The 16857-nt window shown below is 61.6% G+C and overlaps 1 protein-coding gene across 6 annotated transcripts; it reads left to right on the top strand.

Moving 5' to 3' along the window:
- The first annotated feature begins 8 nt into the window (after positions 1–8).
- On the top strand, positions 9–16451 carry LOC138846715 (USP6 N-terminal-like protein). Of its 6 annotated transcripts, XM_070063268.1 has the most exons (7): positions 7411–8962; positions 9825–10379; positions 10824–10931; positions 12014–12123; positions 12898–12946; positions 13938–14058; positions 14688–16451. In XM_070063268.1, the coding sequence occupies exons 2-7, from the start codon at positions 10341–10343 to the stop codon at positions 14789–14791; spliced, it is 531 nt and encodes a 176-aa protein (XP_069919369.1). In that variant the 5' UTR covers positions 7411–8962; positions 9825–10340; the 3' UTR covers positions 14792–16451. The 6 variants fall into 6 exon arrangements, 4 of the variants coding, with proteins under 4 accessions (XP_069919368.1, XP_069919369.1, XP_069919367.1 ...); XM_070063267.1 differs by adding an exon at positions 9–3576 and having other exon boundaries at positions 8656–8725; positions 8877–8962; positions 9825–10931; positions 12014–16451; XR_011384262.1 differs by having other exon boundaries at positions 7412–8962; positions 9825–10931; positions 12014–15218; positions 15831–16451.
- Positions 16452–16857: the final 406 nt, after the last annotated feature.

Below are 16857 nucleotides of genomic sequence, written 5' to 3'. Positions count from 1 at the left end.
TGCAGCCAAGGCTATAAAATGGTGCAGCAGGACCCTGGGGTAGGCACGCGTCTCCCAGATGCACGTTCCTGCCCCCACTGCTCCGAAGGCCAAAATCACCATTCAGGACACAGTGGCAGTGTGGGAGTAGACCAGGGGTCCCGCTACTCGTGCAGTGATGATCCGTCCTCCAGAAAGCTTTGGCCTCTGCATCGCCGAGAGGGAAGGCATGGAGGAGGAGGAGAGCTGGGAAGGCAGCCCAGAGCCCCTCGGCCTGGGCTCCCCTGTGGGGACCGCAGAGTCTCCAGCTGCGGCCAGCCCCACAGAGTCTCCAGAGTACTCGAGGAGGTGGGGAGGCCTGTGCCAGTGCGCCAGTCTCCCTAACCTCAGCAGGCCAGAGCACAGGGAGGACAACTCCTCCGACGCTGGCAGCCGGGAGGGCCTGTGGATGTGGGCTCCTCCACGGGCCTCGGAGCCCCCGGAACCAGGGCCCATGCAGGCTGTCCCCGCCTGGGGGCCACGGCTGAAGACTTCCCCCTACTGGCATGGCAGCCCCACGCACTCTGGGGACAGTCACGGGCTGGAGCCGGCCAGAGCCAGCCCTGGGCTGGGAGACCAGGCCCGCGTGCCCTCCCTGGCCAGAGGCCTCCTTACCTCCTATTCCACAGGGCACCTGGATGATGGGTGCCTCCTAGAAGAGAGGCCGAGTCCAGCATCTGTCCTGCCCAGGCTGGGCAGCAGCCTTCCGTGTGTCTTCATGGCATCCTATGCACTTGGTTGAGCCCCCACCGCCCAGGCTCTTCCTGGGGCCAGGACACCCTGACACTGGAAGACAACAGCCATGCCAGGAGCCACTGTACTCTCCTCCCCGCCCCCCTCCCCCACCGCCACCCTCAGGTGGTGCTGAGCCTGTATTAAATTGTCCCATGGAAAGGAGTTTGCTCCAGTTTGTGACCCCGGTGCCCAGCGGCAGCAAGCTTCCCCGTGTTCCTGGGGAGATGGGTGGTTCCACAGCCCCCATCCTCAGGCAGAGACCCGCTCAGGACCCTGCAGGCACAGAAGAAACTCCTGGCTCCTGGCTTTGGATCGGCACAGCTCTGGTGGTTGTGGCCATCTGGGGAGTGAACGAGCAGATGGAAGACCTCTCTCTCTGTCTTTGCCTCTCCTCTCTCTGTGTAACTCTGACTTTCAAATAAATAAATAAATATTTTAAAAATGTATTATGTAAAAAATGAATTATGTATTCAAAATGTAGAGTGGCAGTGAAAGAGAGACAAATCCTTCATCTACTGGTTGATTCCCCAGAAGTCCTTGAGGTCCAGTTCTATGCCAAGCCCAGGTCAGGAACCAGAATTCCAACTGTGACTCCCATACGGGAGCAGCGGCCTACATATTGGGACCGTCTTCCACTGCTTTCCCAGGCCTGTTGGCAGAGAGCTGGAGCCGAAGCTGAGCAGCTGGGACTCGAACCAGCTCTCCACTATGGGATGCCATCATTGCAAGTTAGCACCACCCTGGCCCGTGCACTTTAAATGCTAATATCCATGAACTTATTGAAGTCCTCTCCTACCCATGTGAACGTGTCCTTGTTTAGAGACTTCGGAGAAGCAGGCCACGCCCTCAGCTCCTCTGACAGCCCTCATGTTCCTGGTGTGGAGGGAAACCATGGAGAACTGAAGACGGGAGGGCGAGCCCGAGCGCGCAGGGGTGAGTGTGCACTGGGGCTGAGCCTGGCTGTCACTCCTACTGGCCTCCCAGCTCCTGCTGGGCTGCACCCTGGGGAGCCCCAAGCACATCAGCGCTCCCCACCAGGCCCTCTTGCTGCTCCTGGCCACAGTGGACAGCAGAAGGCAAGCGTGTGCAGGTGGACGAGAGCAGAGCAAGCCAAGGAAGCGGAACTCGCCTTAGCACAAGCTTCCCTCTACCAGCCCAGTCCTGCCACAGCAAGAACTCACATGCGGGGCAGGTGCTGGGGCACAGCGGGTTCCACTGCTGCTTAGGATGTGGGCATCACAGGTCAGAACGCCTAGAGTCCTGTCCCACTGCTGCTTCCTGGCCAGCTTCCGGCCAGCCCCAGCTGTGCTCCCCTGTGTGGGGGAGGTGAACTTGCAGCTGCAAGACTTCCCTCACCATATGGGTGGTGGTTCCAGTCCCAGGCATTCCTCTTCTGATCTAGCTCTCTGCTATGGTCTGGGAGAGCAGTAGAAGATGGCCCAGGTCCTTGGGCCCCTGCACCCACATGCGAGACCCTGAAGAAGCTCCTGGCTTCGGATCGACGCAGCTCCGGCTGTTGTGGCCATCTGGGGAGTGAACCAGCGGGCGGAAGACCTCTTGTTCTCTGACTCTGTCAATGCTTCTCTGCAACTGTGGCTTTCAAATAAATTAAAAAAAAAAAAAAATGGAAGGAGGCCATGGAGGGAGGGAGACTGGGCAGGAGGTGGCAGAGGCAGCAGGGTGGGAGAGGGTGTGTGCGGGGAAGCCAGGGACAGAAGGGAGCTGGGCTCCCCTGGGGCGTCTTTCGGGGAGCGCAGGTGCGGGAAGAGATGGAGAAGTCGTGCACGACCCCTGCCTTTTGACAAGGCTGCACTTCTCTGTGTGTCCTGGTTCTGTTCTCCCCACGGGAAGACAAGGACCTGGGCGTCTCTCCCAGCCCAGTCAGGGTCCTCGACCCCCAAAGAACAGAATGTGGTCAAATGCCAAGTAGGTGTTTAGAGACAACTGGTCTACCCCGTGTCCCCTAGCCTTCAGGGCCATGAGTGCAAGAGAGAAGCAGAGGAGCTGTACTCCGGCCTGCCCGCCACACTGGCACTGGGTGTCCTGCAGTTCCCATAGTCACAGCAGCCAGTCGTCAGGGTCCCAGCCAAGGTGCGAGAGGCTGAGCTGGCCCAGGGCTCCAGAGGCCCTGTGTGGTGCTTTCTCCCCTTGCCCAGGCAGGGTTTCCACTGGTTCTGCGCCTTCCCTGCACCCAGGCATGGGCCCATGGTCAGGTCCCTGGGAAGAGAGAGGGAGAAGGAGCTAAGCCCTGTGTTAATCCAGGGCTGGACTTGGCCACTATCAACACACACACACGTGCGCCCTCTGCAACTGCAGGTCATGCAAGCTGTGGCCTGGGTTGGGCGTGGAGCCCCCCATCCCCGGGAGGACAGGCCCCTCCTGTCCCACTGGGGACACAGAGCAGGTATAAAGGGCCCCGCGATGGCAGCGGCTGTCCCTGCACCATGAAGCCTGCTGCTTGCCTGGTGCTGCTCGGCGCTGCCTGGCTCCTGTTCTCTCTTGCCAGTGGGTGCCAGCCACGGACGCCTGGGCTGGGGGTGCTCTGGGGGCAGGGGCCAGCTTTCCAGGGCAGTGCTGGCTCCCAGGGCGGGTGAAGGGACGCACCTGCCATGACCCATGCCTTCCATTTCTCTTCAGATTGTGACATCTGCCGGCTGTGCAGACAGCTGTTTATGAATTTCTGTCAGGACCCTCCGATGAGTATATTTCCTATGTGCAAAATTACCAAAGTGACCCGCTAGTGCTGCAAAACGCCCTTGCGCTGAAGCAGTGGGAGATGGGAAACTGACAGCAGAGGAGAAGGGGCACGCGATCAGTGCTGTGGTGAGTCCAGCTGGGCCTGGCCCAACACCGGCTCCTTCCGGGGCCCTGGGGAGGGGCACTGCTCGTGCCCACCACAGCCCAGCCTGGGACTCTGTGGGAAGAACCTCCAGATGAGGATGCAGAGTTGGGGGCCGCCCCCCCCCACGGTGCGGGAAAGGACAGGGAGGGAGACTGTGTGGACCCGGAGCCCTGGGCTCCATGGCTGTTCAGCTCCCCCAGGCAGGCCCAAGACCCTCCAGGGCCGCTGTCCCCACGGCAGCCCTGCCTCTGTGTAAAATCTCAGCTCTGGCCTCCCTGGCCACAGCCTCTCCAGCGCCCGAGTCGAATCTTCTCCAAGCGGTGACCACTGGGTGCTGTCTGCCTTCAAATCTCACTAACTCACCCTGACCCCTCAGGTGCCCTCCTCCACCCCCAGACCTCATGTTTCCTTCTCCCTGGACCCCAAACGGCCATCTGGGGCTCCGGAGCCTGGAATTAGACCTCCAACAGCCCTTCCTGTCCTCCCGGGCCTGGCAACAGCTGGGGAAAAAGCAGACCAAACCCTGACTGCAGGTGGAGCACAGTTGGGGACGGGTACTGCTAGGCTGCAAGTGTGCCAGAGACAGAAGGGGCCAGCGGACTGGGGTCTGTGCATTCCTGGAGGCCCCCGGTGCCACTGCCACCTTGCCAGGCCTTCTGTGTAGCCCCTGCCTGTCCCAGCCTCGCCTGCACCCCCCACAGAGAACCTCCCCCCTCATTCCTCATCAAGGGAGGGATTTTTAGGAGAGCTTCTCAGGCACCCAGGGTGTAGGAGAGGATCTGACTTCAGCTGCCCAGATCCAGTGCCAGGCTGCAGCTCCTCCCCAGGAAGTGCCCTGTGCCTGTGCCCTGCAGGTGTCTCTAGGCCCCGGCCTCACCAGGTGTCCCGACTTCTCTTTGCAGAGTAAAATCTTCTCAGATCCTCTTTGTTAAGGGAGCCCTCCTGGCCAGAAGACCCAGGGCCACCCTGGGCCTACATTCTCAGCAGGTGCAGCCCCGCGCACTGGTGGCCTCTCAAAGGAGGAGGCAACAATAAAAGCCCGCATTGCACAGAGTCTGCTCAGTGCTGGACCGGACACCGGGCGTGGGTGTGGGAGGCGGGCGGTGCAGCGGGGCCGGCTGCAGTGACTGCCAGTGGCGGCTGGATCCAGGGCTGTCCGTGTTGTTCCTGCAGGGGTGCAGTGTGGGGCGGGGTGTGGGGGGGTGTGGTCTCCGTCAGCATGGCCGAGATCCGCAGGACACACGCTTCACTGACCAGGCGTAGCCGGCTAGCCAGCTTCAGAGCGGCAGTGAGAGTCCCAGCGTCACCGTGAGCACACTGCGGCTCAGAGCCGGGGCGCGTGCCCAACTGCACAGCAGCTGCCACTCTGCTGTCCCGCCCTCTGCAGGGAGACCCGCTCGGCTGCTCATTTTGTGGCCGTGCACGGTGGCAGTGGTGCCCACCTATAGATGGATATGAGACCTCCCACCTCCAGGCCCAAGGGACATAAGGGGTGGGAAGGGGTCCCTGACCAGACAGAAGGACCTAAAGGTCAGGGGCATGAACGCCCCTGGCCATGATCCAGAAATCCTCTCTCGTGCCTCAGCTGGTCCCAGTGCCAACCCCCAACTGTGGACGCAGCTGTGACCCCGCAAACACACCCCGCGTGGGGTCTCCCGCACAGTGGGCCCAGGGTCTGGGTGTCTGCGGTGGCTCAGCCCTGTGGTCATGATGCTGCCGCCTGTCTCGGGCCCCCCGCATTCCTGTCTGTGCTCTCTGGGCCTGGATCTGCCACCTGCCCCCTGCTCTGTCACAACTCACTGAGGGCACTCGGCACAGGGCTGTCTCGGGAGGAACATCTGTGTCATCCTGGTGACCAAGGAGCTGCTGGGAGGCCCAGACAGTGGCCGCTCCTGTCACCGGTGGCTTGCTGGAGGGGGGCAGGGTGGGCTGATTCTTTTCCTGTTTCTCCCACACTTGTACCTGGGCTGGCTTCACAGAGAGAAGAGGTCGGGGTGGGCGCTCCAGGCAGCGGTGAAGTCCCGGATTGGGGTGCCCACATCCCCAGTCAGAGGGCCTGGTTCTACTCCCAGCTCCTTGGCTGCCATTCCAGCTCCCCGCTAATGCACACTCGGGGGTTCAGGTGGCACCTGCAGGTGGTGGTCCAAGCACTGGGGTTCCATCACCCACGAGGGAGGGAGACCCAGATGCATTTCCTGCCTTTGGCTGGCCCAGCCCTGATTCTGGGAGCCCAGCACTCATCCCTTCCCAGGGCCCCACCCCATCTCACCTAGCAACCTCCTACTCTGCCCACCTCTTAAAGGTCCCACACCCCTCTTGGTGCCACAAACTCTGTCTAAAGCACTTACCCCAGGGGAGACCTGCTCTTTGTGCTCACTGAGCTCTCTCCACAGAGGAGCAATGGGGGACCCCTGCCTCTGCAGGAGTGAAAGGGAGCCCAGGGGACGGGAGGGCTTGGGGAGCAGAGACCCCCTCATTACCCCACCTCTGGGACCCTGGGGCTGTGTCCCACCAGACTCCGTCCGACAGATGCAAATCTATGTGCAGTGAGGACACAGGCGACACCAGGTGTCTCGGTCAGCTCTCTGCTGCTGTGACAGAATCCCACAGACTGGGGCGATGTCCAAGCCACACGAGCTGATTGGCTCACGTCTCTGGAGGGCCTTCATGCTGCATCCAACATGGTGGCCAACATCCCATGGGGGTGCAGGGAGAGGCGGGTAGAGTCAAAGATGTAGAGAGAAAGAGGGAGAGAAGTAGAGGAACTTGCTTTTATTTTGAACTTTAATTTTTATTGTTTAAAGATTTATTTATTTTAAGGCCTCAGCCACTGGCCACTGCAGGCCCATGCTGAGGGGAACAGTGGATGGAAGCAACCACCCCCCAAGATCCATGAATTAAACATATGTAACAACACCTTGATGATAAGGAAACATTTGTAGCAACAACAATGGGAACTCACCCCTGTGCACCCTAAGCCACCCCAGGAGGCCAGCATCAGTCCATGCAGGAGCTGGGTTGGGGCCCATGCACCCATGCTCCCTGCACACGGACTCTGGGAAACAAACCTCCCCCCCAGTGAAGGAAAATGCAATGTGGAGAACACTAAGCCTAGGCATCTGGAGTTTGAACTCAGGCAGAGAAAGGAAAACGAATGGGCGTCTTCCACCCAATTAGGAACATTACACTGCTGAAGCTGAGTGGTCCCCATTCAGCACTCGCTGTGTTATTTTACAGCACTTTGTGAGTCTTCCAAAGAGTTTACAATGCAATTTAAAGCAGAGACGCTGAGTGGGGAGGGGGAATAAAAGAATCAGTTAAAACCCAAGTGTTGCTGGACAGCATCTCTGGACACGACACAGCGGTGCACTCATTCACACTCCGCAGAGGAGGCCAGCAGGTGTGTGGGTGACCAGGGCCCTGCACCCTGTGGTCTCCATGCCAGGGCAGGGGAAGTGGGCAGGGAGGCAGAGCAGTGGGCCCTTGAAGGGAAAAGAACCGACTGTGGCCATAAGGTGGCAGCCTAGGGGCAGTGTGGGGCCCAGGACCAAGGAGGTGCTGGGGGAGGGCTGAGCCACTTTCCCAGGGGGAGCAACCTTGCGATCAGCACCCCGGGGAGCCGCGGGCTTGTGGCTACTCCTGCCTGCGGCCTGACGCGTGCTGTCCCTGTTTTGATGGTCAGCAGCAGCCCGGTGTTACCAGCATGCGGCTCAGGTGCTGGTGCCCAGGAGTTCTCAGTGCTCTGTGCCTGAAGCCCTGGCCCGTGTCCAGGACACGGCCCTGGTTCCCGCTCTGGACAGGCTGGGCCACACTGGCTTGAGGTGCTCAGCGGGACGCTCCCCTGCCTCCATCCCAGAGGACCCCTGTGTCCACCTCCTACAACTCCAGGGGAGAAGGGCTGGAACAGAGCAGGAGGGGCAGCAGAGGGTGGCAGTGCTGGGGTGGGGCCTGTGGTAGGACAGGAGGCTGCTCCCCCGGGAGTCTCAGTTCAGGTCATGGCAGGGCAGCCCCGAGTGTGGGGACAGGTCTATGTGGGACTCCCTATGCGACCTTGTGTTCAAAGAAAGAGGCCTTCACAGTTGGGCTGTAATACAATTGCAGAGGCAGAAAGGAGGGGCGGGAGGTGCCGGTTGCCTGAGACTTGGGACCGTGACGGCAGGTGGCAGAGGGCCCTGGCACCCCTGGTTCCGGGGCAGTTCTGCCAGAGCCCTGCCCTCTTCACCTGGGCCCTGGGGAGAACACAGGCCCCACTTGTGGTGACCTTTAATGAAGCCAGGCCTGAGGACCCTGAGCCCTGCCACAGCAGAGCCACTAGGGATTGGCTGGCAGGCTTCTGTGATGTCACAGTCACTGAGATGCGCACTCTGGGCTGGGAGGCGACCAGAGGCCAGTAGTGCGTCTACTGCCCAACTGACCAGTTGGTAGTGTAGGCAGCAGGCGCATTTCAGAGAATCACATGGATTCGCGATGGAAGTGAGTGGCACTTGCTCTAACGAGCTGTGGCGTGGGGAAGGTCCCGCCAGGGGGGCGGCCCTGGTCTCCCACACCGGATTCCATGGGCGATGTGGTGGAGCTCTGAGTGCTGCCCCTGTGTGCAGAGTGTGTACACAGTCGTCTCATTCCTCCCGCTCTGCTGGTCACCAGTGTTGAATGGGCCTGGGTGTGAGTCTGTGTCTGGACACGGGTTCAAGACTAGGTGTCGGGTCAGCTGGTATCAGGTGGGCAGGGAGGCCGGCTCTGAGAGCCCCAGAGATGCGGGAGCTGGGAGCAGGCCAGGGAGCCCCGTAGACTTGGGACTTGGGCCCCCTGGAGGACACGTGGCTGCCAGCCTGGGGGAGGAGCATCCTTTCCAAGGGCAGGGGAGGCAAGGTGGGGGCTGTCCTTCCCCAACCGTCCGTAGTCAATGAGCTCTGCACAAGTCATAATCCAAGGACCCGGCCACCAGGTGCCCGCCTGCCTGGCTGTGTGGCTGCCCCACCTCTGACCAGGGGGACAGCCCTCAAAGCAGCATTCCTGTGGGCTCCCCAGTGCTGGCTCCCATGTGCGTGTGTGTCTTACAGATTGGATATGAACGCCCTGAGGTCCCGGAGGGCCCAGGAGCGAGCAGAGCTCATCAATAAATATGAGCAGGTACTGGCCAGGGTGCTGGGGGAGGAGGTGGGGCCCTGCCTCAAGGACTGTGCCTGTGAGAGCCAGACCCCGCCTCCCTGGGGACACGGGGGAGGGGGCAGGTGGACAGCTCCCCCAGTGACTTCTCATCCGGGTCCCCTCTCGGCTGCAGGGACGCCGAGGAGCGGCACTGTTGGTGCCCGAAGAAGAGGACGATGAGGGCGGCTGCCTCGTCCCAGACAGGCTTGGGTTCCTGCAGTGAGTCCTCCACACCCCAGCTCACCCCAGGGCGGGACTGGGGTCAGAAACCCCAACATGAGGTGGCACACCTGTCCCCGGCCCCGACCTTGAGCCCAGCTGTGGTCACAGGCAGTCACTGGTCAGCATTTGGGGGCAGGAGTCGGACGTGGAGGCTGTTCCCACAGATGTCGGGGAGAGAGGCCCCGTTGCTGGAGGGTGGGCTCCGGTGACCTGGAGGGATGGAGCCATCTCGGGCCATCTCTGGCATGACTCAGCAGCCCACCTGAGCACGGGGATAAGGGCTTCTGCCTCCATGTTGTGCCAGAACCTGGAGAATAAGCAGGAGCAGAGTGGTGGAGAGATGGCCAGGGTCCGGGCTGACAGAGGAGGGGGTGAGGTGGGGCGCATGACCTCAGGAGGCCAGGGCATGGGGGGAGGGTGGAGAGTGGGGGACCCTGAGGGGTGTGGGGGTCCCAGGTACCTCGAGCCCCAGGTGCACACTCACAGCACTGAGCATCTCTCAGGCAGGCCACCCAGACTCGGTCAGTTCCAGGGTGATGTCCTGGGCAGAGCTGATGTGGGGATATAGCTGCCTCAGCCCTGGGCAGCCTGGCCCTGCTCAGGACAGCCAGCCCCCAACCGCTGTGGGGGGCTGCCACACACCCACGAAGGTGGACCTCTGACAGGCCTGGAGCCCCCCACTGGCAGCAAGGGCCCCTGCCTGGCCCTAGGCTCCCTGTGCTCATGGTCACCAGCCCCTCCCTCCCCATCTCAGTCCCCTGGGCTGAGAGGATGAAGCTGGTCCTTCCCTGCCCCACTAGGGAGGTCGCGGTGCCTGTTGTGGTCCTGTCCTCACCTCTCCGCCTCCCTTGCTTTCCAGTGAGCAGAAGCTGCCCCAAGACAGCACCCCGGGGGCAAAGGTAAGGACAAGTCCTTGGCCATGGGCCAGTCATCTGGAAGCAGAGCTGGGCAGAGGGGGCACGTGGGGCTCGGCAGTGGTGAGTGGGAGCGCCATAAGGTCCTGCGATGCGGTACTTATACGGCACCTGCTGACATCTTACCACACTCACCTGTCCCAGAAGTGAGCCGCAGCTCAGGGGTGTCTGCTGTCGGCCGCCCTGACTCATTGGCATGGTTGGGAGTGACCTGGCTGGAGCTCAGGGGCTCTCCTTGACGAAGGGGCAGCTCGGGTCAGAGGCCAGGCCACCGATGCTCCCCCAGACAGAAGATCTGGGGCTCACGGTCTGTGCCTTTTCTGGCTCCTTCCATTTGAGCGCCCACAGAGCTCCTGAGCTGCATCCGAGGGCCCCTCTCAGAGCCCCAAGCTGGGCTCACGCCATCCTGTCTCGTTTTCCAGCGTAAACAGGAGGTAAGAAGGATCCAGAAGTGGATAAAGATGATCAAGAACCATAGTAAATACCGCGGCAGTGACAAGGTACCGTGGCGATGAGGGCCCCTCGGGAACACTGAGAGCTGAATTGGGGTTTGAGCAGTGCCCATTCCTGTGCCAGGCACCGCCTGCCTCTCAGATGCCCAGGGGCAACTGTCCAGCCCCTACGGACACAGGTCATGGGCACACCTCCCCATACACACAGGACACTGTCCTGGTAGAAAATCTGAAGTCACTGCTGAAGACAATCCCGGATGCAGGGCAGGCGTGGTTCCAGGAGCCCTGTAGCGGCCACTCCGTACACGGCAGAGCCGGTGCCCCTGAGCCCTTGGCCCTCCAGTCACTGTGGGTCATAAGGCCCCCCTCTGGGCAGATACTCCCTCTGCCAATACACAGGGAGCCCCTGGCTTCTCCCTCTGCTGTCTCACCCTGCGCTGCCTCCACGAGTGGCCACGTTCAGCACTCACCAGAGCCTCCTCTCTCCTGTAGTTTCAGCGCAGAATCTACAAAGGCATCCCTGCCCAGGTGCGCGGGAAGGTGTGGGCCGTGATGCTGGAGGTGGACAAGAGGAAGGCCCAGAACGCGGGCAAATACGCGGTACGGCTCTGCACTCAGCCCAAGGGGGCCCGGCCTGCTCGGGCCTGCTCAGGAGCCTGAGTCTCCGTGGAGGACCGTCCCTCACTGAGCCCTCGGGAGCCTCCTCCCCATCCTGCCTTCCTCTCCCTAGATCCTAGTCAGTGCCTCCTCCACGTCTCCTCAGACCCAGCTGGGACTGGACAGGTGTGTTTTGTGCCAGAGGCTTTAACCTGCTCTCTGCTGAGCTCACCTGGGCAGCTTGGCATACGGCCAGAAGAGAGGACTTGCTGGTCCCTGATGGGCGGGGTCTCCCAGGATGAGATCACAATGGTGTGAGGTAGGGAGCCCCACAGGCTCTGTGCTAACATGGCCTGCCCGCAGCTGGCCGGCCCTCACCTAGGCCTGCCCACAGCTGGCCCTGCCTTCACATGGACTTGCAGCCCCTGGCATTGCCCTTGCCTGGAGAGGCCGCTCCAATGGTCACACAGCTCTCAATGCTTCTGGGAAAGGAGGGAGTGAGGACTGGTGTGGGCAGAGGGCTGTCAGCTGCAGCTGGCTCTCATGGCCCCTGGCTGCCATCAGGGAGCAGGGCCCAGCTGTGTGGCCCACCCTGCCTCCCCCAAGTCTGCAGTCTGGGGCTGGCCCTGGGAGCTGGGCCTGGAGACAGTCATTGCCCAGGCTCAGCTCCAAGCTAAGGGCGGCTTGCAATGTCGAGATGGAGATGGGCCCCTCCAGCAGGGGGCAGCATGGAGCAGTGGTCAGGCTGTGGCTGACTCCTGGAGGGCAGGGCCTGAGATGTCAGTGAGAAGGCTCAGAAGCCTGGCTGGGGGCAGACCACGTCGTGCTGAGAGCTGAGGCAGGCAGGGGGAGTGCACAGGGACCTTTCAGAGCCCCTGTCTGCTGCTGACCGTCAGGGTTACGTGGGCACTGAGGCAAGTTAGGGAGCCCATGACCCTCCCTCAAGGCGGGACCCAGAAAGGAATGAGCGCTTGCAGGGAACTCCCTGTCAGCCAGAAGAGCTGACGTGGACTTGAGGTCCTTGTGTGGCAATGGGGCTTGTGCAGTTCTTGAGGCTGCCCCTCCCCCTCGTCCCTGCCCTGCAGGAGATGAAAGAGCTGGCCAGGCTGGGCGCCACTCACTTCCATCACATCGACTCCGCCATCGCATGGACTTTCAGAAACCACCTCATGTTCCGGGAACGTTACGGAATGAAGTGAGGCCTCTGGGCTGGGGAGGACCCGCGGGTGGGAGGAGCAAGGGTCCTGGGGCACATGGGGTCCCTAGGGAAGATTGGGTGCAAGCCTAAAACAGTTCATTGAGCACAGAAAACAAACTTGCCTTTTCTATAGTACACAAACTTTCCCAAAGACACTGTGGAGAGAATGAAATGAAAAGAAACACCAGGGGAGACAATAGTAGCAATCTATCTAATAAAGGTGTTGTTTCCAGAATATTCAAGGAGCCCTTCAACTCAGTCACAAGGAAGCAGTGGGCAGCCCCCCAGTACCCCGGGAACACAGGCTCGGGGGGGACCCTTCATGAACGCACACACAATTCACCTCCTCAGCGCATGAACACACGCTTATTCCCTACACCACAAAGGGGCACCAGCGCACAGCTGTGGGAGGGGGGAACTAAAACCACTGAGGACGCCGGGTGCTGCTCCCTACAAGGCTGAACGTGCATGGGAGGCTGACTCTGCACAGCTTGGACCCACGGGACTGCACTCCCACAGTGGGACGCTCACCTGTGCCCTGAACACCCACCTGGGAAATGAAAGTGCACGTGACTGCGCCCTGGGAGGTGTGCGTGTCCCTGCAGGCGGCGCTCACCCACACGGTGGACAACACGCAGGTGCCCTGACGACGTCACTGCGCATGAGCAGAGTGTCACGGGCCCTGCGTGTGGCTGTCAGGCTCTGTTAGGCAGAGCTGCACTGAGAGCCTCGGCAGCACAAGACACACGGCCTCTGTCCTCTCTCTTCCAGCCAACAGGCCTTATTCCACATACTGATGGCCTATTCCGTCTACAATCCTGTGAGTATTCTGGGATCATAGCGCAGGTGCTATCCCGGCAGTCCCTGCAGGGCACCCCTGGTCACAAAGATCCCAGCCTGGGTTGAGGGGGCCTCGCTCATCCACAGCTCTGAGGAAGAGCGGTGGAGGCCAGGCTCTGAGCCTCTTGGACCCAACCTCAAGTTCTGGGAGGAGAAAGGCAGCCTTCTCCTGGGCTGGTCTCCAGACCCCAGGAGCTTGGCCGTGTTGGGATGCCCCTCCCAGGACTAGCATTCCACGCAGTGGGGCGGGGGGCGAAGGCAGGGCAGATCAGGTGTACGACTTTGCTCTGGGTCCCACTGATGCCATTACACCCACCAGCCCTGTGGTTGGACCCATGGGCCTGAATCCCACTCTGTACAGCGCCACTGCCACAACCACCCACTCAGACTTTCCCATGAGTGGAGCAGGCGCAGGGCTCCATGGGTGACCCAGCAAGGCCTGGACATCCCCACCCCCCTGACCTGCCACTGGCCAACCCTGCCTGGTGCCCTGGTTCCCAGGGGGGCCTGGCATTCAGGAAGCCCAGGCCTGCACCCATGCCAGAGGCACACCTCCTGTTCCGGTCCTGGTAGCACTTCCTGGCTTACTTCTTCCTCATGTGAGAAAGGGCCACCGGCTCACCTGCAGAGCTCAGGGGTCCAGAAGCTTCCATGGGCATGGATCTGGATTCCCACAGCAACCTGGCCCATGCTGACATCTTGGGGGTAACAGGTGTCCATACTTGAGCTCTCCCCCTGTGCTGCCTAAGCTCAGGCCCTGCAGGATTCCCTCCAGGAACTTGGAGAACTTCTCTGGGCTCCAATTCTTGGGCAGCTGACACCAAGTGGCAGGATTCAGGCACAGGGGCTCCCTGTGCCTAAATCTTCCTGGACCCTTCAGTGGGTGACCCTGATCTGCCTGAGAGGTGGGCCATCCTAGGATATCATTCTTGCCAGGGGAGGTCTCCTAAAGGTATTCTGGGATCTTGCAGGAGGTGGGCTACAGCCAGGGTCTGAGCCATGTGGTGGCGCTGTTGCTCATGTATATGCCCGAGGAGGACGCTTTCTGGGCCCTGGTGCAGCTCATGGAAAGCAGGAAGCACGCGATGCACGGTAGGTGGATGGCGTGTGGGGCCCAGTGCATGCAAGTCCGTGCACGGCCCTCACTGGCTCCTGAATGTGCAGGACAGTGTCACAGTGTGGGGGGGGGGGGCTCCCAGGAAGCCAGGGCTGGCAGAGGCCTCCCAGACTGAGCCAGCCCCCTTCTTTTACCACCACCCAAAGGCCCTGCAGCTTGGCCATGGCCATCCTGGGTGTGAGAACCTTCAGAACAAGGGGTCCTGTCCTTGTCCAGTGACTCAGGTCGATTCTGACTCTTCTGCCTCACATGTCCGTACACAACTCTCAAGCACAGAGCCACACCCAGGGAACTTGTGGAAGGCAGCATCCCCTGTAGGGTCACCCCTCCTCGCTCCTGAGTCTTGGAATGGTCAGGAGGCACCCAGTCTGACTTGCACCCACCCCAGTGGGCTCCAGGGGGCAGCCAGGCCTGGGCTGCACACAGTCACCCACCTGCACCCACCTCCCAAGCAGATCCTCTGCCCTGGCCACGTTCATCCCCACCTGCCCCTGGTCCAGCCTCCCCTGACCCTCAATGCTCAGAAGCACCCCACCCAGGCCTGGGGCTCTCCAGCCTTCCTAGGAGGAGGCTCTCACGTGGGGGTGTGGCTGATTCTACTCAGGTTTCTACAAACCAAACACCCCCAAACTGGAGCGATTCCAGCAACACCTGGGGCTCATTGTGCATCGCGTGCTCCCCTCCCTGGAGAAACACCTGGTAAGTTAAGCATCTCCTTTCTCCTCTTGGGGGCTCTGGGCTCATGGGACTGCTTCCTGAGCCAGGGGAGGCCACATCCTCACCAAAACTTTCCTTGGTTACGGGGGTCCACGGCAGCTTGGGTGTTGGTTTGTTGTCCAGCACTTGGTCCCCCAGAGTTGGCGTAGATTGAAGGGAGACGCTGTCCCCAGAGCAGAGTGGAAGGAGGGACCTGTGTCCCTTCAGGAACCTGCATGGCTGGGAGGGGGGATGCCCCTGCTGCTGGGCTTCCTGCACCCAGGGGCTCTGCCCCAGGGCTCAGATTAGAGGGAGTCAGGCCTGGGCCCTGGGCCCTGGGCCCTGAGCCCCCTCTGCCTCTGCCTTTTCTTAGGAGAAGGAGGGTGTGTGCCTGGAGGATTCCACCACCCACTGGTACATCCAGTGCTTCCTGGATGGGGTAAGTGCCCCGGGGACCCCTTGCCCAGGGAAGCTCCTGCCCCAGTGCCTGGTTCTCTGGTGCTGGTGGCCTGTGACTCTGAGCTCCCCCAGCCCCAGCAGACACAGGAGGGAGCCTGCTGTGCAGACCAGGCAGGCCCTGTCCAGCCCTGCTAAGGGTGGTCCAAGCTGAGGCTGAGCCTCAGAGCCAGCAAGGAGGGGACAGGTCCCACCAGGACCTATCCAGAGAGCCTGGCAAAGGCCAGAGCCCTACAGTGAGAGGCAGGAGATCCATAGACCCCCCGAGGCAGAGGCTGGTGGCAGCACAGCCCAAGGGCTGACCCCTCCCCAGGTCCCTGGGGTGTCTGGCATCTCCAGTGTGGCTTCCAAAGTGTGCAGACCCCCAGGGTCCAGGACAGGACATGGTCATCCTCTGTGGGTCTGGTTCGCTGAGTGGGCAGGGATGTGGCCATGAGGCATGGCCTCCCCTCCCCTCCCAGGAGGAGCTCTGGCCTTCTTGTGTGATCAGCCTCCTGGAGTCTCCCTCTGTCCTAGGGGAGTGACACTGCACACCCACCCCTGTGGGCCCTGCTGAGGCCCTGATGGGCGGGTCCTCCAATGCCTCTGTCCCCAGGTGCCGTTCCCCCTGGCTCTGAGAATATGGGATATATACATCCTGGAGGGCGAGCACGTGCTCCCGGCCATGGCATACACGGCCCTCAAGATCCATAACAGTGAGTCCTCAGGGCCCACAGAGGCCCGGGTGCTGGGGACGGAGGAGCTGGGGGTCCCCTGCCTGTCCCTCGTGAGCAGGGCTTGAGGGAGGGATGAGGGGGTTGGGGAGGCCTGGGTTCCCTTCAGGAGGGCACTGAGAATCCCCCTGTTGCATCCCCAATCCCAGGCCCCCACAGACCACAAGGAGAAGTGGCCAGGGTCATCGCACTGGAAATTGGCCCCTGAGCAGTCCCTCTAGTGCTTGGTGTGACACCCAAGGGTGTCCAAGGGTGTCTGCAGCCCATGTCTGGTGCTGGGACAGGGCTTGGAGCAGCCATGGTGGCTGCGCCATCCCTAGGGCCCCTCCCAGCCTGACACCCACCCCCATGTCTAGAGCGCCTGCTGAAGATGCCCCGGGACCACCTCCGGGAGTTCCTGCAGGTGACCCTGAAGCAGGCCTGGTCTCTGAGCGAGGACGCGGTCATCAGGCAGCTGCGGGCCTCCATGCGTGAGCTGGGGAAGCTCCAGTGCCTCCTGCCTCCCAAAGGTGAGTCCAGCACACGGCCCCGTCCCATGCTCCCTTGGGGGAGTCAGTAGTGGGAGTGCCAGGCCCTGACATCCCCGCCCAGGGCCTCACCTCTTCCTGGTCCTCCTTGTCCTCCGCGGGCTCAGCAGTTCTGCTTTCTGAAGCTCTGTCAGCATGGCCTGGCAGGGCCTCGGGCAGCTTCCCAGAATCCTCCTGTGGGTGCCGGCTCTCCCCCCACCACTCTGGGGCCGGGCCGTGGAGCTGTCCTCAGGACATTTGTGGCTCTGGCTCCTCGGCTGACCCCCACTCTGGAGTGGATTGGAGGCCCCGCCTTGAGCTACCCTGCCCAGGTCTGGAGCAGGTGCCCTGGCTCAGTGCCCCCAGGAGCCTGGAGCACAGCTGGACCCCCACTCCAGCAAGA

This window comes from Oryctolagus cuniculus, chromosome 18 (genome assembly GCF_964237555.1).
Source record: "Oryctolagus cuniculus chromosome 18, mOryCun1.1, whole genome shotgun sequence".
NCBI lineage: Eukaryota > Metazoa > Chordata > Mammalia > Lagomorpha > Leporidae > Oryctolagus > Oryctolagus cuniculus.
This window is presented reverse-complemented; position numbering and strand designations above follow the sequence as displayed.